This window comes from Zalophus californianus, chromosome 3 (assembly GCF_009762305.2).
Source record: "Zalophus californianus isolate mZalCal1 chromosome 3, mZalCal1.pri.v2, whole genome shotgun sequence".
NCBI classification, from domain to species: Eukaryota; Metazoa; Chordata; class Mammalia; order Carnivora; family Otariidae; genus Zalophus; species Zalophus californianus.
The window spans coordinates 15,176,512-15,199,472 of NC_045597.1; the positions used below are offsets into that span (position 1 = coordinate 15,176,512).

At 44.1% G+C, this 22,961-nt stretch overlaps 1 protein-coding gene across 1 annotated transcript; it reads right to left on the minus strand.

Moving 5' to 3' along the window:
* Positions 1 to 4,012: 4,012 nt before the first annotated feature.
* On the minus strand, positions 4,013 to 4,383 carry LOC113920062 (thymosin beta-4-like). Its single transcript, XM_035726833.1, has one exon. The coding sequence runs from the start codon at positions 4,354 to 4,356 to the stop codon at positions 4,219 to 4,221; it is 138 nt and encodes a 45-aa protein (XP_035582726.1). The 5' UTR covers positions 4,357 to 4,383; the 3' UTR covers positions 4,013 to 4,218.
* Positions 4,384 to 22,961: the final 18,578 nt, after the last annotated feature.

Here is a 22,961-nt window from a genome sequence, read left to right on the forward strand (position 1 = left end):
TCAGAATGTTATGGAACCTGGACTGGATCGCCCGACGGAAGAACCAAGCGGCACTTGGAGACCTTGCAAGTGGAGACCCCCACTTGCAGGGTCAGAGGAGAGCGATCTCCAAAGGTCTGATCCCGGAACACAAAAGGGGCAATTTATACACTTCTACTTCCGCGTACTTGGCACTTTCAGCGCGTGCGCAAAGCGGGCAGAGAGATTGGTGCGCGCCGGAAGCAGAGCAGCGAGAAGGACCCGGAAGAGCCCTAGGGCAAGGACCCGGACTCTCTCGCTGGCTCGGTGGGCCATCTTAGGACACAGATTTTCCATGTCAAGAAGAAGCGAGGGGAAGGGCATGGATTCCCAGAGCCTGGTGACAGGGTGTTGTGGAGAAGAAGGCCCTGGGGGGCGGGGGGCGGGATGCAGCCAGAGCTAGCCAGGGAAACCCCGCTGGAAGGAGCCACCGACATCCCTCCTTCCCCTCCTCCTCATCTTCTTTGTGCCAGAGGGCAAGGGAGCCAAAGAGGCTGCTTCCCACGCAGAGAGCAACATAGAGAAGGGAAAAAAACTGGACTTGGTTAGTTACTTAGCACAGCCTCCAAACATAGTTGGAGGCAAGATGCTACTGGAACCAAGCTGAATCTATTTTGGTCTTTATATCATTTACTACAGAAATACTCAAGTATTTGATTGTGGGATGCTACAATCCCCAGCTGGGGGTATTATGCAATATATATGGTATATATGCCATTTTACCCTCTTAAATCTGAAAAGGCTTGAATTCCAAAACACATCTGGCTACATGCTTTTCAAATACACGATTGTGGAAATGCACCTTTCACATATAGGTCAAACTTTTCAGGAGTCTGTTGTCATGTGATTCAGGGTAAGGATCCAGTTTTATTTGTTTCCATATAATGAGCCAGTTTCCCCCGCACTACCTGCTAAACAATCACACCTTTTCTCATTATTGTTGTGACTTTCATCCCATATTAAGTTGTCCTGTATGCACGTGGGCCTATTTCTCTATTCTAATTTACTGCTCCATGTGTGTATTCTTCTGTCAGCATTACCCTGTTTTTGACTTCTGCTTCTAGATATATCCAAACATCTGGTAGGAAAGTCCTTGCTCTCTGTTTTGTTTTTCTTTTTTTTTCCATAGCAAATAATTTTTATTGTTTTATCAGAAAGACTTTTGTATATACATATAATTTTTAAAAGACATGATGGTTTTTTACCAAAATTTTATTAAAGTCAGACATCATATTGGGGCACCTGGGTGGCTCAGTCGTTAAGCCTCTGCCTTCGGCTCAGGTCATGATCCCAGGGTCCTGGGATCGAGCCCCACATCAGGCTCCCTGCTCAGCGGGGAGCCTGCTTCTCCCTCTCCCACTCCCCCTGCTTGTGTTCCCTTCTCTCGCTGTGTCTCTCTCTGTCAAATAAATAAATAAAATCTTAAAAAAAAAAAGACATCATATTTTGGTTGGGGGGTGAATTTTTTGGAAAATTTTTCTAAAAGCTAACCTTCAATAAAGCATTTTAGAGCACATCAGTTCCATTAAGGAATGGTAAATTGTATATTATAAAAAGTCTTTGATATGAAATACACAGACTCATACCTTAAAATTTTTCAATCTTCAGGTGGAACCTATTGCTTCTCTTCAGTTTCTGAAGACATAAAATTGCTTTAAATTATAGCAGATCAAACATCCTGTACGTCTGTGTGAGGCTGAGGCAGAAGGGCTGCCTGAGTGAAAGTAGGCTTAGGAGTCACGAGAGCTAGGGGCATCTGGGTGGCTCAGCTTGTTAAGCATCTGACTTCAGCTCAGGTCATGATCTCAGGGCCCCCTGCTCAGCGGGGAGTGTGCTTCTCCCTCTGCCCCTCCCCTACTCTCGTGCGCCGCTCTGTCTCTCAAATAAATGAGTAAAATCGTAAAAAAAAAAAAAAAAAGGTCATGAAAACTAAACACAGTGTGAATCCTTGACTAGATCTTGAATTGGATTGATTTTTTTAAAAAAAAAGCTGCGCATGACATTATTAGGGTAAACCAGGAAATCTAAAGATGGGCTACGTAGACACTATTGGTGTAGCAATGGGGGTGCCCGGGTGTGACCATGTCAGTGTGGTCATGTAGAAAAATGTCCTTGTTCTTAGATAGATGGAAGTATTTAGGAATGAAATGTTCAGACATCTGCAGCTTGATTTCCCATGGTTCCAAAAAAATAAGTATATAAAGCCAAGGAGGCAAGATGTTGTTGATGGAATGGCTAAAATGAACAAGTCAGGAAATGACAGATGTTGGCAGGGATGCGGAGAAAGGGAAACCTTCTTACACTGTTGGTGGGAATGCAAGCTGGTGCAGCCACTCAGGAAGACAGTAAGGAGCTTCCTCAAAAAGTTAAAAATAGAGCTACCCTACAACCCAGCAATTGCACTACTGGGTATTTACCCCAAAGATACAAATGTAGGGATCCAAAGGGGTACGTGCACCCCAATGTTTATAGCAGCAATGTCCACAATAGCCAAACTATGGAAAGAGCCCAGATGTTGTCCATCAGGAGATGAATGGATAAAGATGTGGTGTGTACACACACACAAACACACACACACACACAATAGACTATTACACAGCCATCAAAAAATGAAATCTTACCATTTACAACGACATGGATGGAACTAGAGAGTATTATGCTAAGCGAAATAAGTCAATCAGAGAAAGACAATTATCATATGATCTCACTGATATGTGGAATTTAAGAATCAAAACAGAGGATCATAGGGGAAGAGAAGAAAAAAATGAAACAAGATGAAACCGGAGAGGGAAACAAACCATAAGAAACTCTTAATTGTAGGAAACAAACGGAGGGTTGCTGGAGGGGATGGGGGGGTGGCAGGGTGGGGTAACTGGGTGATGGACATTAAGGGGGGCACGTGAGGTAATGAGCGCTGGGTGTTACCTATATAAGACTGATGAATCACTGACCTCTACCTCTGAAACCAATAATATCTTATACATTAATTAAATTAATTTAAATTTTTAAAATGGGGGAAAGGAAAGTGTTGATGTTTGATGAATATGGATGAAGTGTTGTCTGGTGTTCTTTGTGTGATACTTTCCACTTCTCTGGCCTGAAAATTTTCAAAGTAAAATGTAGGGGGAGAAGAAATAGGAAATCATAGAAACAGCAGCGATGCAGACTGAGAATCGTGTGTAAAGGCATCCCTCTCCTCCAGAACAAAGCGGTCATCCTGCAGCGTGCGAGGGAAGGAGACCACACTCCGTGACCACAGGTGGGTACTCTTCTGCCTCCCTGACCACAGCAGAGTGCTGTGTGGATTTATTTTCTTTATTTCTTTCTTCTCTCTCTCTCCCTCTGCCTCTCCCCCACCCCCTCGTGCTCATACACTCTCTCAAATAAATAATAAATATAAATAAAATCTAAAAAGAAAAAAAAAGATCTTACAAGAAAGGGACCTAAATCTCCCTGATTCCCAGTATTTTGTTGTGCTTTCTTTTCTCATTTTTAAAAATATTCACTGTCATACCTAATTTCTTCAGGAAAGCTCTCAAAACTATATAAACCTTGATTCAGGTGGACCTTTATTTTCCTACATACATTTTAGAGTAAGTTTATCGATTCTTCACAACATCAGAGTGCAATAAAATTTTAGTGTTCTTAGGCTTCAGTAAGAGAAAAGGGACTAGGCAAACGGAAGGAAAGCGGACCTCTAGACATATACTTTCAGTTTTAGGTCTTGAGTTACCTGGAAAAAATTATTCTCTACTTGGTAAAATCAATCTCTTAAGCCCCTTGTTCAAGACATGACTGCCATCAGATATTCTTTTTTTTTCCCATTTTAAACTTTTTATTTGCATATTAAAAAATTGTGCATTCCAATAATTAAAATCATACGAAGAAAAAAATGGCACTCTGATTAAACTGCGTTGTACAGCCTGCCAGATACCGTGGGCCAACTTAATGTTACTGGTGGTCTCGCCCAGCTTCCTTCACGAGCATACGTTATTTCCCTCCCTGCCAGCCAGACAGGCAGATGGAAAGGAGGCTTGGGGTTCCTGGTCAGTAGTTCAGATTCTTTGATGTGAAAAGGGGCAGCACAGTCATTTAAACTTGATCCAACCTCTTTGCATCTTACAAAGTTAAACAGCTAAAAGAAGTAAAATAAGAAGGCAATGCTTGTGGAATGTACAGTGCATATCGGCGGCGCGCGCCTCACGATGATTCGCCTGCTTGCTTCTCCTGTTCAATCGTTTCTTTTGAAGGTAGTGGATTTTTCTCTTGAGTTTCTGTCTTCTTCAATTTCGACTTATCGAATTTCTCAATCTCAGCCATATCAGGTTTGTCAGACATGGTTGCAGAGGAAGCGGAGCGAGGTGCGCGTTCAAGTGACGTCCGATCTGCTCAGTGGCGGCCGCCGAATCTGCCGTCAGATATTCTTAAGAAGTCACATTAAGGAATAGTGAGATGTTGACACTCGGCAGATAAGGGGAGATAGAGAGGTGTTTTCCATCATCCTACGAATCCCTTAGTGAAACTCGTGATGAACAATAACTGCACTTCTTTTCTGTGTCACTGAAAATTATCTAAAGTCAGGAGGTAGATGTCCCATATCTATTTCTCTGATACTATACTAATATAATCACAAGCCATGATTACAGTTTTATTGCAGGAAATCATAAAATGTATTGTCCGGCCAAATGTGTTTTCACTTTGCCACCCTCATTTAAAGTGGCTTTCAAGCGAATATAATGGACCCATTCTAGGTGGGAAATTGAATGGACGTCTGCTAAAGCAATCCATGCTGGGATAAATTAACAAAGCAACCTGATCTAGGATTGTGGTGGTAAATAAAAAAGAGTGTTATTGAATTATTTGTCACTTTATTCGATAAGTCCAGTGCACACACAGAAAGAGCCAGATTTACAGATCCGAACCGAATTCTCCGAATAGCCAAGGGCTTTGCCCAGTTCTTCCTACTTTCAAGTTGGCCATTTGCCACAATGAGGAGTGACTCAAACTGCTTGATCTGGCCTTTACCCAGGACGGAAAGACTCAGGCCTTTCTACCTGTAAATAAATAAACAACATCAGGAGTTGTTCTAAGCACTCCCGTTGGCCAAAAAGTCAGGGAAGAGCCTTCATGAGGTCCAGACAAGCATGAGCTGCGCAGGTTCTCTTGATGTTCGATGTTGCCCAAATCTGCCCTGCAAAGCACAGCATGGAGACCCTTTGGGTACATTACCCCTGCGCGTCCCCAGGAGGGTGGGTGGGGCCCAGAGCAGCACCAACTCAGAGGGTTCCATCCCCAACCCAAGCATTGACACAGACACCCTGCAACATCAGAGGAGGCAGAACCTTGAGCCAGCAACCTGCGTCCTCTCTAGCTCCTAACTGAACTGCAACACGATGGAGAGTGACCACAGCGGGAATGATTACACAGAACAATCACAGACATGCCAGGCCCCAGTCCCATGCACATACGGTGCACTTTTCCTTCTCTTTACGGTGAAATGAACACTCATGCAGGAGAGGGCCTCAAACAGAACCTCGAGATCGCGAGTGGCTAACACAGGCCAAGTTGGGGAGCTCCAGCTGTCCCCGTTCAGAGAACTGTTCTGCTCTGACTCTCACTGATGGCCACCATGTTTGTATTTAGCCCTTCCTTCTGATTCCAAATTCATCTCCAAGTTGTTCTTCTTGGCGGATATCAGTTACCTGGCCCAGGTGTCTGACTCTGTTTGTCTATATGGGTCTGGGATCAAATTTTTAAAAATTTATTTGTTTATTCATTTATTTTAGAGAGAGAGAGAGAGCGAGTGAGTGAGCGTGCAAGCAGGGGGAGGAACAGAGGGAGAGGGAGAAGCAGAGAATTCCAAGCAGACTCCATGGGGAGCACAGAGCATGCCCAGGGCTCCATCTCACTACTCCAAGATCATGACCTAAGCCAAAACCAAGAGTTGGATGCTCAACCTATTGAGCCACCCAGGTGCCCCCAACTTTTTTTTTTTTAATCACCTTCCAGACCTCTTTCCTTCTTCATTGGTTAGCACCTCACTGGACCTTGCTTACTTTGGGCTGACCCCCACCCCCAACTCATCCCAGTAGCACTGAAGCCTGGTGAGATTACTCAGAACTGTGTGTAGCGTCTACACCTCCCTGTACAGAGGGAGAGACAATGTGAGCTATGGCGTGCATTGAGTCTGCCTGCTAGCTCACAGGAAACCTCCCTAACTTCCCCTAAGAAACTTTCTGGCTTCTTTAAGAAGATTAAAGATCCCTCAAAGCAAATGTTTATGCTAGTTCAATATTTCGTACCACTGGAAAGCTCCTTCCAAAAAATGAATCCTCCTCTGCAGACTGCTCGTCAAAACCTCATCCCCTCTCCACACAGCTTTCTGAATTAATATGGATTTGAGTAAATTCTAGACAGGATTTTGGATGATAATTTCATAACCATATCATCCTTTGGTGTTAGGACTGCCTTTTCTTGATTATTTTGTAGTGAATCAACTCTCAACCTAGAATCTAAAAACATCATTTTACATTACATGGAGATGGGTTGGTATTTGATGCTGGTCCCATTGTCAAGCCATGGGCAGCAACACATTATGTGCGAGCGGCTCGGGGACACTGAGGTGAAGAGAGGGAATGACAGGTACACCTAGGTCAACGTCTGCTTCTGTTATGGTCCCCACACCGGGCGGTAAGTGTAAGGAGCAGGGTCCAGTGATGGCAAGAAGTGGGCAGGGGCTTTGGGGCTGGCAGAACTGGGTCGGACTCACACTTACTAGGAGGTGTGATCTAGAGCCAGTTTATGTATTTTTAGCTTTTAGAGAAAATTGTGGTAAAATATAAGTGAACATAAAATGTACCATTGTAGCCATTTTTAAATGTCCTGTTCTGTGGCATTCAGTACTTTTCCATCAGCAATTACTGATCAGTCTTCCCAAACTGAAACTCTGCCCGCTGAACAATAAGTGGCCCACCTCCAGCTCCTGGCAAACACCATTCTACTTTCTGGCTCGAATTTGACTGCTCTGGTCACCTCTCAGAAGAGAAAATGCACCATATTTGTCCTTGTGGGACTGGCTTACTTCACTGAACCTAACGTCCCCAAGGTTCATCCATGTTGTAGCAGTTGTCTGAGTGTGCTTCCTTTTTAGGGCTGAGTAATATTCCATTGTCTGGATATAACCCATTTTGTTTATCCATTTGGCCAGGTGCCCCGAAGTGCTGGACTTCTCACCTGTGTGGGTCAACTTGCATTTGCAGGAAAATGTGTGTGACCTCTGCTGACAGAGCCGCCCGCCGCCCAGCCTGCAGCAGAGTCCAGGGTGAGAAGACAGATGCGCCCCCAGGAACGTAGGGAAGCTGATATGTGGCAGGGGTGCCAAAGGGGATGGCCGTGTCCCTTTGGGATGAGAAACACATTTTTTAGTAACCTGGGAGAAGACGTCGATTTTTTAAACTGCTAGCTGGGAGGCCCAGAAAATTTTTCTTTTTCTTTTTTTTTTTTTTTTTAAAGATTTTATTTATTTGACAGAGAGAGCACAAGTACAAGGAGAGAGAGGGAGAAGCAGGTTCCCCGCTGAGCAAGGAGCCCGATGTGGGACTCGATCCCAGGACCCTGGGATCATGACCCGGGCCGAAGGCAGCCGCTTAACTGACTGAGCCACCCAGGCGTCCCAAATTTTTCTTTTCTAAAACTTGCCAGGTGACATGTAGCAGGACCCACAGGAGTTCAAGTTGTAACTTGGGTTGTGATTTTTGCCTTTGCCAGGTTCCCGGCCTCACGATGGGCTTTTTTCTTTATCCTTCCCTTCCTCCTTCGTGGCTTCTCCCATCATCAACATCCCGCCCCCTCCCTTTTCTCCTTCCCCCCAACCCCAAGCTGCTCTCCGGAGAGGACCTGTTATCATCTGTGGGTTTATGGGGATTTAAGTCTGGGTGTGCCCCTCCCAGGGATAAGTGTTTTTAAGCTCAGTAACTGATGAGTTGAAGCTGCCCCCACGTACCACCATCACTCTGAACAAAAAGTGCATCTGCCAAGTAAATGCACCTTCAACACAGTCCCCTGGACTCTTTTTCCAACAAATTGTTACCCTGTAGCCCCTCCTACCTAGAAATTCTGGTGCTCCAACGGCTATCCTGTTGTGTAGGTAATTACCTGTATGTGCTGTTAGCCTCAAAGAGCGCCTCTGAGGAGAGCTACCCCAGGGCCCAGGAAACAGAAAGACTCATAGTCTGAAAGGTGAACAAGCTTAGGACAGGGTGTAAGGGGGACATATGGACCATGCTGCCTGAATCCCGGATCACGCACAGTTCCTTTTCGCTCTTGCATGTGCTCTCTCTCTCTCTCTGGCCTGCATCAGCCTCCTAGCAGCATAGATGTGAGGACCAGGGTTGCAGCTGGAGCAAGGGGCCCAACAGACAGCAGGTGCAAGGGACCCATACACCACCTGCTGGATCAGAGACGCAGGGGCAGGCACACCTGGCCACAGCCGGAGCTTGCGAGTTAGCACTGCACTTTGTCTCCCTTTGCTTGCACAGGGCACGTATCGGGCCAGAATGGGACGATACTGGGCGGCACCGGTGTGTGGTGGGTGTGAACATGACAGCTGTGACAGCTTAGAGTAAGCATGCTAACTTGATTTTTCTGTCTATCTATGATGAATATTGTTTGTACTGTTATATATTCTTTTTATTCCTCTTATCTTCGGCCTAGCTTTCAGATTGTCAACTTACTTACTGGCTATGTTCAATATATCCTATTAGCTTTGTTTCTATTTCATGAGTGACTTTCTTATGTACTAGCCATACCTACCACTTAGGAATTTTGTCCATCTTGCCTATTTTTCTTGTCTTCTATAGCAGAAGTGACTATAACATAGTAATATAGCAAACACACATTACGGTACTTGACAGACAGCTTTGGTCCTATCAAAGACATTCCCAGCATTCACAATCACCAGAGGTTGGGAGAGAACAAAGCACCTTCATACTGACCTGAAATCATCTCCCCGGGCAGGGGATTCAGCTGTGACGTCCACAGAAAAGTCACGGAACACTATCAGATGTGCAAGTAAGGATGAGCACGTATGTAACTGGGTTTCGATACTACAGTCTTAGGTTTGACGTTTATTAAAATTGGGAATATACGTATGCGGGGAAGTCTATTCTCACAATGCTATATTCTTCTGAAAAGTGCTACTGTCGCAATACCTCATGCATGATTGTACTTCTGTGTCCTTGATTAATGCTAGGAAAACAGGCCTCAGTATTATGTGAGTAATAAAATACTGCTAGCCATGTTCTGGCTCCTGTGATCCCACCTTTTCTATTTCCATGTGAAATTCTTCCTGCTGTATGAGTCCATTAAAACGGGAACATAAATTTATTTGAGAAGATTCCTATTGATGTTACTCATTTTGTTTGTTTGTTTGTTTGTTTGTTTGTTTGTTTTAAAGATTTTATTTATTTATTTGACAGAGAGAGAGAGACACAGAGAGAGAGGGAACACAAGCAGGGGGAGCGGGCGAGGGAGAAGCAGGCTTCCCGCTGAGCAGGGAGCCCGATGCGGGGCTCGATCCCAGGACCCTGAGATCATGACCTGAGCCGAAGGCAGATGCTTAACGACTGAGCCACTCAGGCGCCCATGATGTTACTCTTTTTAAATAAAAGAAAAAAAAACGGCTAGAGAGCTCTGTTGTTACCCCAAAATAAAGCACTAAGCATCCCAAAGAGATGCACCGTTGATCCGCACAGTTGCCCTGTTTGGCCACGAGGTGGCAGCATGCACCAGTAAGACACTACCGCGGCCGCTGAGTGCGGCTGGTTCTGCAAGCTTGGGTTGGCGGCAGAGAGGTACGATGGAGGGGAGGAGACCCTGAGAAGGGGCACCGACAGGATGGTGACGCCGAGGAAATGAATGAAGGGCTGAGAACATGGAGGCAGTGTAGAGAGCAGAGGTGAAGAATGCAGACTTTGGGATCAAAGAGCTTACTTTCCAACCCGGGTCCTGCCACCTCTCTAGCCCTGAGGCCATAGGCACTTTAGTTTTCTTTTTTCTTTTCTTTTTTAAGATCTTATTTATTTATTTGAGAGAGAGGAAGAGAGAGAACATTAGCAGCGGGAGCGGCAAGGGAGAAGGAGAAGCAGACTCCCTGCTGAGCAGGGAGCCCGATGTGGGACCGGATCCCAGGACCCTGGGCTCACGACTTGAGCCGAAGGCAGACGCTTTAACTGACTGAGCCACCCAGACACTTTAGTTTTCTTATTGAGAAAATAAGAGGACCTGCGGGTGGGGCATCTGGCTGGCTCAGTGGGTAAAGCATGCCGTGCTTGATCTTGGGGTTGTGAGTTTAAACCCCACATTGGGGGTTACTAAAAAAAAAAAAGGAAACACCGATGAGACTTTGCATACACAAAAAAGTTTTTTTTAACAGTCATTTAAAGTTTTTTATTTATTTTTATTTATTTTTAAAGATTTACTTATTTATTTTGAGAAAGTGAGAATGAGAGAGAGAGAGAAAGAGCACGTGAGAGGGGGGAGAGCCAGAGGGAGAAGCAGGTTCCCCACCGAGCGGGGAGCCCGATGCGGGACTGGATCCCGGGACTCCGGGATCATGACCTGAGCCGAAGGGAGTCGCTTAACCAACTGAGCCACCCAGGCGGCCCTAAATTTTTTTTTTAATTTGAATATAGTTGACACATGCTGTTACATTAGTTTCATTTGTACACAACATTGGGATCCATCTTCTCTACAGGAAATCAGAGAGGGAGATAAACCATAAGAGACTCTTAACTCTAGGAAACAAACAGTGTTGCTGGAGGGGAGGGGGTGGGGGATGGGGTAGCTGGGGGATGGGCATTAAGGAGGGCCCGTGATGGAATGAGCACTGGGTGTTCTATGCAACTGATGAATCACTGACCTCTACCTCTGAAAATATAATACACTATACGTTAATTAATTAAAGAAAAATAAAACTATACCTCATGCTGTGCTCACCACAAATGTAGCTACCGTCTGTTGCCATATAACACCATTACAGTCTCATTGGTGATATTCCCTGTGCTGTTCCTTCTGCTCCCATGACTCATATCTCCTGCTCCGCTTCTCCCATTTTGTCCATTCCCCGACCCATTCCCCTCTAGCAACCATCAGTTTGTTCTCTGTACTCACAGGTCTGTCTGATTCTGCTCCACAAAGGACTCTTAACTCGGTTATCTCTAATACTTCCCATTTTGTAGAAAGGGGTAATTGAGAGCGTAATCCCTTGAACTGTTGAACTCACTTATCCGTGGCTAGTTCATAAAGCCCCTGAAATGGTCCCCCTCTTCTCTGTTCTCCCTCCGTCAGCAATCCTGCTGGAGAAGGTAACGCCCCGACGAAGTGCTCATTCCCCAGAAAGCGCCTGATTGCCGCTGTGCTCTCCTCTCCCCAGTCAAAATACCACTGATTAACACATATTAAAGAGAATAGGGAGGTGCTTGAGGGGGGTTGTTTCAGGTTATCAGTTTAATGATTTATTCATTTTGAAGAGAAAGGAAAAGGAAATCCATGAGTCATACTCAGCATGACACGGCTTTTTCTTTCTTTTCTTCTTTAAATATGTGGATAAATGCAAAAAAGCAATTGGCTTCACAGCTTGGATCATTTATAGATCCCTTTCATATTTTAAAATTAATTTTTAATTATTTTCATTTCCATTAACAATGAACAGTATCATAGGCTGTAATAGAAATAGGGACTCACTAGAAAAACTAATCCTAGCTATCATTTGGTTGATGTTTTGATATGTCATTTTGAATGAAAGCTATGGTTTCACTTGTGTGGTTTACATTTCTTCAAAAATAAAATAAATAAAAAACAATTTTTATACGTCAAGATGCTTATTTACTCAATTGTAAATACCACAGTGCCAACTAGACTGCCGGACATGGTCTTGCCTGTCTGGTGAAGGCAATAGAAAAGCAGTATTAAATTGCAGTCATTTATGCAGGAAGAAAATAAATCTGCCTACACTTCATCATCATCGCTTAGGGTACTCTGGGTTTTGTTTGAGAATTACCTGGCAGATGGTGGATGAAGAGAGCTCCACTCTCCAGTTTGTCTTGGGTCCTGGGGGATGCCAGAGCCAGAATCCCAAGACACCTGCTGGGGTGGGAGTGGGCCCCCCAGATCACCTGGGAAACCCAGAACTACTTCCTCTCTCTTCCAATGCAGCACACCCCAAATACCCCTCTTAAAGAGTCAGTCCAATGACAACTACACCTTTAACGCACAGCTGTGTTTACACATCTTTGTGTGTGTTTGTGTATTCAAAATGTTTTACAGGAACTTAACTAGGAATTATTGAGTAAAGCACAACAGTGTTTAATCCTTTCTTCCTTCAAATCACAAATTCCAAATAGTGACATTGTAAGCTCTTCAAATTCTGGCCAAAACAGATCTCTTGGGGTTTTCAAAATCCTCTTTCACTAATGGTGAAGGAAGGCTTTTTTTGAGAAGACTGTTGTAATTCTGTAGGCACAAGAAGATGGCAGCCCAGATTATGTGGTACAGAGAGAAAGAGACAGAGTCAAGAAAAGGTTTGTAGGTAGAAACTTTTGGGCTTGGAAATGAGCTATGAGAGAAATGCGAGAGAGAAGCAAGTGTCCATAATAATGACAGCATTTTTGGAGCATGCATCCGGGCATGTGGAAGTCCCATGTACTCGCATGAGGAAGAAAGGCAGAAAACAAGTTTTGGAGGGGAGGTCAAGGACTCAGATTTGGACCTAAGAAGTTTGACATGACTTTGTTGGGTCCCAGTGAGCAGGTCAAGTGATCAGTGGGACATAAACGTGTGGAGCTCAGAAAAGATGGCAGGGCTTCCTTCTGAAGAAGGTGTCTAGAAAGATAAGGGGAAATCAGGAGAGGGTCTTGTCATGGAAGCATAGAGAAGAGAATGCTTCCGTGAGCCCTGTGGGCCTTTGCATTGAGTGCTGTGAAGAGGACTGGGAGCACTGAAGACCATCTACCGGACTTAGAACATAGAGGTCCCTGGTGATCTCAGCAAACGGGGCTATGTGCCCTTGTGGAGGTGAAGGCAGATTGAGTTCGTTAGTGAATGACTCAATGCTGAAAGAGTAGAAAGAGTAAGTGTAGACAATTTTTTGAAAATGCTCTTCTGGAAAAAGAAGCAGACGTAAGGCAGTGACCATAGGGCCTTAGGGCTTAAAAGAGTTTGGTTTTGCTTGTTTGTTAATTGAAATATAGTTGACATAGAACACTATATTAGTTTAAGGTGGACAACGAAATGATCTGATACATGTATATATTGCAAAATGATCACCACGATAAATCTCGTTAACCTCCATCACCACTCATAGTTAACAAATTTATTTTCTCACGTTAAGAGCTTTTAAGATCTACCCTCTTAGCAACCTTCAAATATACAACACAGTATTGTTAACCATAGCCATTATGCCATACTTTACATCCCCAGGATTGATCTGTCTCAGTACCAGAAGTTTGTACCTTTTGAGCCCCTTCACCCATTTCGCCCACCCCACCCTCTGCCTTGGGCAACCACCAATCTGTTCTCTGTATCTATGAGTTCGTTTTTTTTTTTTTTTTTTTTTGATTCCACATATAAGTGCGATCCTACAGCATTTGTCTTTCTCTGTCTGACTCATTTCACTTTGCATCATGCCTGCAAGGACCATGTTTTTGTTTTTAAGATGAGAAAATTCTGCATGCTTATGTGCTGATGGGAATGATTCAGTAAAAAGGAAGAATTTGACAATGCAGAAGAGAGATTGGGGAAAAGCACAGAAGCCAAAAGGAAGGATGAGATTCATATTGGGCACATTTGCAGAGCCACTGGCCTCCGTCAGGGAACCTGGGAAAGGGTCTGACCTGAGCTGGTTTGGTTGTGCTCAACTGAGCTTCTTTTTGCCAGGAAAGGGCAGGCTGTAAAGAAATTACACCAGGTCAAGGTAAGCCAGACTCCCCACGCCAATGCCCACTACCCTACCCCCACCCCACCTCACCTCCCAACACTCTTGCCCGCAAACACACAGCCTCACTACAAAGTTAGGATGAAAGATACAGATATTGGGGCACCTGGGTGGCTCAGTCGTTGAGCGTCTGCCTTCAGCTCAGGTCGTGATCCCAGGGTCCTGGGATCGAGCCCCGGATTGGGCTCCCTCCTCAGCGGGGAGCCTGTTTCTCCCTCTCCCACTCCCCTCACTTGTGTTCCCTCTCTTGCTTTCTCTCTCTCTGTCAAATAAATATATATATATATATATATAAAGAAAGAAAGATACAGATATTTACTGAGTAAACAGTTATTAGCAAAGAAGGCACAACATAGTTCATGCGGCCAGTTCTGCGAGTTCATTCTCTGACCTTGTAGGATTGATAGGTTGCATTTTTGTCTCTGTTCCTTACTACTGGCCCAGCAAGCTCAGGCTTGGACATATATGGTTTGTTTTGGCCAATGAAAGGTGAGTCGAAGCAATATGTGTTGCTTCCAAGTAGAGGTTTTAAGATCCTTCCCTTGGTTCCACCATCATTCTTTGCCATCTGCCTTGAGACCAGTCTATCCCAGAGAGGACTGCTTGTGGAAGGAACAGCAGAACCTCAGTTGACCTACAGCCAATATACCACAAGCTTTGATCACCATAAGCCGCTGAAAGTCAAGAAATTGCTTGTAACCATAGCATGAGCTAGCTAAGGCTTACCAATGCATAGGAATTCCAACCTATATATTCCAATTCTACAAAGAATTCATTTGGGCAACTTTGCCAAGGCAACATTCTGTGCCTTTTCTTTGGGATGGCTGCGCGTAGGAAGTCGCCAGCCCCATCTGTAAGAGCTGTAGGCTGAAGGCTCCCATGGATACTTTTCCTGTGTTCACCGAAGGCAGGTAGATGTGCGTGGGGGTGATGTCCACACACATCAGACACCTTTAACATCCCCAGGCAGTAGCAACTTTCTAATATCCATCACCAGAATTAAGAATAAAAACCTGTTTCCTAACATCCAACATATTAATAAATGAAGGGTCAGTTCTGGACTAAGATAAGGACAATATCAAGATTTGTTGTGGGGGTGCCTGGGGGGCTCAGTAAGTTAAGCATCAGGTCTTGATTTCAGGGTTGTGAGTTCAAGCCCCACGTTGCGCTCCATGAAAAAGAAATAATTAAGATGGTAAATTTTATATTATGTATATTTTACCACTACTGAAAGAAAGAAGAAAGAAGAAAGAAAGAAAGAAAGAAAGAAAGAAAGAAAGAAAGAAAGAAAGAAAGAGAAAGAAAAAGAAAGAAAAAGAAAGAAAGAAAAGAAGAAAGAAAGGAAAAAAGGAAGGAAGGAAAGAATAAAGAAAGGGAGAGATCTGTGGAGCTTCTCCAGAAAGCCTGGATAGTTTATACATGGTGGGGAAAATACCAAACAGCAGGAAATCACTAGGTGTAGGCCCTGTTCTGTCCACACAGATCACTTCTGCCTCCTGTTAGCTTCTGGTTCTGAGTTTACCCAGTTCAACACTAGGAGACCCACAAAGCTGATTCTATGCACCTGCAGACCAGCATTAAACACTGAATGTATGTTAAACTGTTCAGAGCACTAGCACTTTAAAAAAAAATTTTTTTTTTTGCAAATTTTTTTTCTTCTCTTTCACATCAGGAAAGTTTGCCAAGCCATAAAACAAAGAACAGAAAATTAAGAACTGATGTTTTTTTTTTTTTAAGATTTTATTTATTTATTCATGAGAGACAGAGAGAGAGAGAGGCAGAGGGAGAAGCAGGCTCCCAAGGAGCAGGGAGCCCGATGCAGGACTCGATCCCAGGACCCTGGGATCATGACCTGAGCCGAAGGCAGATGCTTAACCATCTGAGCCACCCAGGCGCCCAAGAACTGATGTTGTTAACAAGCCACTTCTGTTTTCATTCATAAGAGAGCTCTCAATTTCCTTATGGAAGAAAGGTCTTGATTTCGATGATAAACCCAGGACAAGGAAAGGATGGCATTAATTGAAGTCCCTTTGGCCTTTGGGTGCCCAAGTTAGCTCCAGCGAAGTTTGGCAAGGTATAGGGACATCTCTCGGAGAACTCGGATTAGAGCCACACTGGGGAGCGCCCTGGGGAAGCGGATCAAATGAATTAAGAACTTGCCCTGGAGGTCACAGGGCAGCCTGTCAAAACACTGCAGGTAGCTGCAGCAAAATGCCTCCCAGACCTAGAATGGAGAGAAGACGCTCTCCCTGCACCCCTCGCTGAGGGCTAGGCCTGCCTAACTTCTGGATGCATCACTGCGCATGAGTTTGTGGCCGCGGTTTCCATGCAGAGACACACCCAATTCTTCATACCCCCCTTCCCCAGAAGAGCAGGACTGAGGTCAAGAGAAGGCTTGCCCGTGTCTACATAACCAGCCTCTTGAGTTTTGAGTGAGCCCGTGACTGATAGAGGGAAGATTATGAAGAGTCTGAATGAGTCTCCTCTGCCCCCCACCCCCGCCCTGCCCTCCATCAGCTCAACCCTTCTATTCCTGTCTGCCCTTGTATCTGCCCTTGGACTTTGCCCTCAGATCCATTCAAGTCTCCCAGAGTTCTGTCTCAGAGTTGAAATCTTTCTTTCTTTCTTTCTTTTTTTTTTTTTTTTTACAGATTTTATTTTTAAGTACTCTCTATGCCCAACATGGGGCTTGAACGCACAACCGCGAGATCAAGAGTCACACATGCTCCACCAACTGAGCCAGCCGGGAGCCCCAGAGCTGAAATCTTTCTTAAGTCAACTTGCATGTTGTTTAAAGCATATTCCTTGATGTTCAGGTAGCTTTGCTTTACTCAGAAGGGCAAGGAGGTGGGATGAGGTTGGAAATGTCATAATGGTCTGAGGTATTGATCTGTTACGTCTCTCGACTTTTTAAAAGATATTTTATTTATTTGAGAGAGAGAGCATAAGTGGGGTAAAGGGCAGAGGGAGAAGCAGACTCCCCGCTGAGCAGGGAGCCCGATGCAGGACTGGAGCCCAGGACCCTGGGATCATGACCTGAACACCCAGGTGCCTGACTTTTATTTATTTATTTTTTAAGATTTTTATTTCTTTATTTCAGAAAGAGAGCATGAGCGGGGTGAGGGGCAGAGGGAGAAGCAGACTCCTGGCCGAGAAACAGCCCGATGTGGGGCTTGATCCTGCCACTCCGGATTCATGACCTGAGCTGAAGGCAGATGTTCAACCAACTGAGCCACCCAGGTGCCCCACATCTCTCTATTTTTAAAGTACAGTATGTATCATACATCAAAGGCAAACATGGTAGTGTTTTCACTGGATCCAGGGCCCCTACAATTGTGACAAGTAGGACAAGTTGCTTTTGGTGGCCCACGACCTCCTTTTGGTAGCATCCTCCCACCACTGAGGGTTTGCTATGTTCATACTTCTCTTCAAAATTATTTTTAATTTCTAGGGGCGCCTGGCTGGCTCGGTTGGTAGAGCATGCGGCTCTTGATCTCGGGGTCATGAGTTTGAGCTCCATGTTGGGTGTAGAGATTGCTTAAATAAACTTCATAAAAAATCTTTAGAAAATTATTTTTAGGGGCACCTGGGCGGCTCAGTCAGTTAAGTGGCTGCCTCCAGCTCAGGTCATGACCCCAGCGTCCTGGGATCGAGCCCCGCATCGGGCTCCCTGCCCCGCGGGAAGCCTGCTTCTCCCTCTCCCGCTCCCCCTGCTTGTGTTCCCTCTCTCGCTGTGTCTCTCTCTGTCAAATAAGTAAATAAAATCTTAAAAAAAAAAAAAAGAATATAGTGCTGAATATATTCATTCAGCTCCAGGATGACTGGGTATTAGATGATATTAAGGTGATTATCAAATGTGATAATAGAACTGTGACTATCCTTTTAAAAGTCTTTATCTCTTAAAAATGCATACTGGATTGTCTGTGGGTGAAATTATATGTATCCAGCAGTTGTGTTAAATGCTGGAGGCACCCCCAGCAAAAGTGGAGAGTTTAATGAAACAAGATAGACAAAATGTTAGTAATGGCTAAAACTTGTCTCATGGAGGTTCATTGTAATATTCTCTCTACTTTGGGGTATGTTTGAAATTTTCTAAAATGAAAAGTTTAAACACTTACCATGATAGAATATGAAAACTGTTTGTTGGACAGAAAAGAATAAGTTGAATAAATTCCTTAAGCTTTCAGATTGTAATCGTGTCTGCGCCCACATTTCTAAAATGGTGGACAATTTTATTATCTGTGTTCCTTCCCGGACCCTGCATTTTCACTTTGGATCTATTTTATATTTCTTATCAAAGTACATTTGTAAGCATATTCAGGGAATGGGAAGCCCTTTCTGAATGATAAAGTTTCAAAGCCCTTGTGCTATTCAAGGGGAAGATAGAAATATGTAATGGAAGTGGTGGTAATGAGCATCCTTATCTAGTTCTTGATTTTGAAGAGATATGTTTCTAATTTCTAACCAGTATACAATTTTTAAAAAATATTTTATTTACTTGTTTGTCAGAGAGAGAGAGAGAGAGAGAGAGCACAAGCGGGGGAGTGGCAGGCAGAGGGAGAAGCAGGCTCCCCCCGACCCCCCGGCAAGGAGCCCAATGTGGTACTCGATCCCAGGACCCTGGGATCATGACCTGAGCCAAAGGCAGACGCTTAACCGACTGAGCCTCCCAGGGGCCCCAGTATACAAATTTAATATAGGTTTCTTGTGGGTTCTCTTTAATAGGTTAAGAGATTTCCCTTCTAATTGTAATTTACCTTTTTGCGTGGGTAGGGAGACTTAATTGTGCATTGGTATTGAATGTTATCAAATGATTTTATAATCTATTGATATAATTATGTAGATTTTCTCCTTATATTTGTTATTATTTCTGGTATTAAACCATCTTTGGATTGTTAAAGTAAACTTATACTATTAAAATATATTGTTGGTTCTCATTTGCATTAAAGTTTTTATAGTATTCTGATTTTTTACACATCATTTTTCAAATCTCAAATTTAAAGATTTTATTTATTTATTTGACAGAGACACAGCAAGAGAGGGAACACAGCAGGGGGAGTGGGAGAGGGAGAAGCAGACTTCCCGCTGAGCAGGGAGCCCGATGCGGGGCTCAATCCCAGGACCCTGGGATCATGACCTGAGCTGAAGGCAGATGCTTAACGACTGAGCCACCCAGGGGCCTCTCAAATCTTAAATTTAAAATTTTTTGACTACTTTCTCTTTGTTTCTTTCCTTGATTAACCTTGCCAGACCTTTATCAATGCTATTATCCTTTTCAAAGAGCCAGCTTTGGTTTCTCGATGTATGTCTTGGGGGCTATTGCTTTGCAATGTATTTTTAATTTTATTGCATCACGGTTAACATAAGTTTTCTATATGCTATTCTTTTTTTTTTTTTAGATTTTATTTATTTGAGAGAGTGGGAGTGAGAGAGAGAGAGAGAGAGAGCATGAGCAGGGGGGAGGGGCAGAGGCAGAGGGAGGAGCAGACCCCTCCAGCTGAGCAGGGAGCCTGATGCAGGGCTGATCCCAGCACCCTGGGATCATGACCTGAGCCAAAGGCAGATGCTTAACAACTGAGTCACCCAGGCGCCCCAGTCTGTAATGTTTAATATCGTTATCCCAACTTTATCTGGGGGAATGATTTCTTGGTATATCATTTTCCTTTACTTTAAGCCTTTGCTTTCGTTACGTTTTGGATGGATTTCTCATAAATAGTATATATTTAGATGGTGTTTTTTGTCAATCTGAAAATCTCTCTTGTGATTGATAAATGTAGTAACATAATATATATAATACATGTATGATAAATAGAAAACATTACACTTACCATATTCTATTGTCATTTTTTTATCCTATTAAAATGGAAGCTGCTACTTTTCTTCAATTCCAGGCAATTCTCAATTTCTCTTAAAAAATTCCCACTTTTCCTCTATTCTCCCTTACTTCTCCTCACATTTCATACATTCTATCCACCATCTCTCTCTCTCTCTCTCTCTCTTTAAGTATGCCCAGCATGGGGCTTGAACTCAGGACCCTGAGATCAAGGGTCACATATTCTACCAACTGAGCCAGCTAGGTGCCCATCCTCCCTTTCTCTTAATCATGCTTTCATGTGTTCTATCTCTTCATTTCTTTGTGCTAGAGTCTGGATGGCTTCAGATTTCTCTTCCGAGTTACTAATCCATTTTCCAGCTATGTCTAAATTGCTATTTAATCTGGTAATTGGGGTTTTACAAGTTGTAATGGCCTTCAATGGAGGTTGTTTCTCTGTGGGAGCTCCATGTGTCATGGTTTGTAATAGTTTTCTATCTAATGGTTTGGTTTTTTTTAGAGAGAGCAGGGGCATGGGAGGAGAGGGAGAGGGAGAGAGTATCATAAGGAGGCTCCCCGCTGAGTGCGGAGCCTGATGTGGGGCTTGATCTCGCAACCCTGAGATCATGACCTGAGCTGAAATCAAGAGTCAGATGATGAACTGACTGAGCCACCCAGGCGCCTCCTATCTAGTGGTTTTAAATTTGCTTCTGCCAGGTTCAGGGCGGAATGGAGGGGGTGTCAGGGGTTCCAGTTAAACCTCTTCCACCCCTCACCCCCACCCCCACACGTCTTCCTGTCTCTCCTCTCTGTACTAACACTGTAGATATCGGTTTGTAGAAGTCAGCACCTAGTGGGGAAAACAGAAGCCAGGCTCGTATTTTATTTTATTATTTTTTTAAATATATATTTTTAAGATTTTATTTATTTTATTTCAGAGAGAGAGAGCATGAGTAGGGGGGAGTGGGAGAGGGAGAAGCAGACTCCCTGCTGAGCAGGGACCCGCGATACGGGGCTTGATCCCAGGACCCTGGGATCATGACCTGAGCCGAAGGGAGATGCTTAACCGACTGAGCCACTCAGGCATCCCACCATGCTTGTATTTTAAACAGAGGGACTTAATACAGAGAATTGATGACCTAGGCATGGGAAATCTGGACGCAAAATGGAGATGCTGAGGTAGCCCCGAGATTAGTAACTGCAGGAAGCAGATTAAATCCCTTGGGCTGAGGGAACAAAGTGAAAGAGGTGGGGTGACCAGAGGTAAAAATTTGAAAGAAGGGCCCCACATGCTGCTGTGCAGACTCCTCAGGGGACATCTCAGAGATTGAAGGGAGAAGGGTGGTTGCCAGACTGCTGGGGAGGGGAGAATAGGAGTTAGTGTTTAATGGATACAGAGTTTCAGTTTGGGAAGATGAAGAAGTTCTGGAGAAGGATGGTGGTGACGGTTGCACAATATTGTGAATGTGCTTAATGCCACAGAGCTGTACGCCTGAAAGTGGCTGAAATCTACGAATGCACTATAAATCAATAAATCCTGATCACTGTTAGTAGGAAAAAAAACCCTCCTGTTTATCAAAAAAAATTTTTTTAAAGATTTTATTTATTTATTTGACAGAGAGAGACACAGCGAGAGAGGGAACATGAGCAGGGGGAGTGGGAGAGGGGAAGCAGGCTTCCTGCGGAGCAGGGAGCCCGATGCGGGGCTCGATCCCAGGACTCTGGGATCATGACCTGAGCCGAAGGCAGACGCTTAACGACTGAGCCACCAGGCTGCCCCAGTCAAAATTATTTTTGCTAAGTCATCCTTACCTTTGGATTTTCAAAGAGAAACAAAGTAGATTTTGCTGAAGTGGACTCATTCCTGGAATTTCTCTGTTTGACTGTGTAGCAGCCAAAGTCAAGATGTAGAGGAAGGTTAGCCGCTCCCCCAACCTTCTACTAAATTTTTTTTTAAAGATTTTATTTATTTATCTGACAGAGAGAGACACAGCGAGAGAGGGAACACAAGCAGAGGGACTGTGAGAGGGAGAAGCAGGCTTCCCACGGAGCAGGGAGCCCGATGCGGGGCTCGATCCCAGGACTCTGGGATCATGACCTGAGCCGAAGGCAGACGCTTAACGACTGAGCCACCCAGGCTGCCCCTATCAAAATTATTTTTGCTAAGTCATCCTTATATTTGGATTTTCAAAGAGAAACAAAGTAGATTTTGCTGAAGTGGACTCATTCCTGGAATTTCTCTGTTTGATTGTGTAGCAGCCAAAGTCAAGATGTAGAGGAAGGTTAGCCGCTCCCCCAACCTTCTACTAAATTTTAATGACTCTTGATTTCAGATGGAATTCTGCCACAAGTAAAGTCACTTATTAGGCAAATATTTATGAGCAAACAAGCATAAAAACAGTTCACCTAACTTGTTCTTTTTTTTTAAGATTTTATTTATTTATTTGATAGAGACACAGCGAGAGAGAGAGAGAGAGAGAGAGAGAGAGAACACAAGCAGGGGGAGTGGGAGAGGGAGAAGCAGGCTTCCCGCTGAGTAGGGAGCCTGATGTGGGGCTTGATCCCAGGACTCTGGGATCGACCTGAGCCGAAGGCAGACGCTTAACAACTGAGCCACCCAGGTGCCCACCTACCTTGTTCTGTAAGCTCCGCGAAGCTCAGCTCTCGGTCCTTGTACCGTACTCTGACTACCCCTCGACTGAAAGGTTGAATTGAGACAGATGCAGCAATTTAAAGGCACGAATTAGTTAACCCACTGACAATCAAAATTCTCTGAAATCATGGCTGGACACAGGACCACTTGAGAACCATGCCTCAGGATCCATTCTGAAAGAAGAGAGGGAAAATTCTTTCAAAGTCTTATATACAACCTGCTCATGTAAGGCTTATATGATGCTAAATTATTTTAGTCTACCCACATATCTCGAATACCTCTGATTCGCCAATGAGGGTCCATTTCTAGCATCCAGAGTGCCAATTATAAGATTTTCATTTTGCCAATGAAAACCCATTAGTTCACACTGGATTTGTTGTTTACAGGAGCCGTTAGAACTGGGTTTCTAAACTACAGTAGGACTGTGTATCATGGCTCATCATTTGGGTCTTGAGACTTTTTGTCTCTATGGAGATTCCATCCTCTCC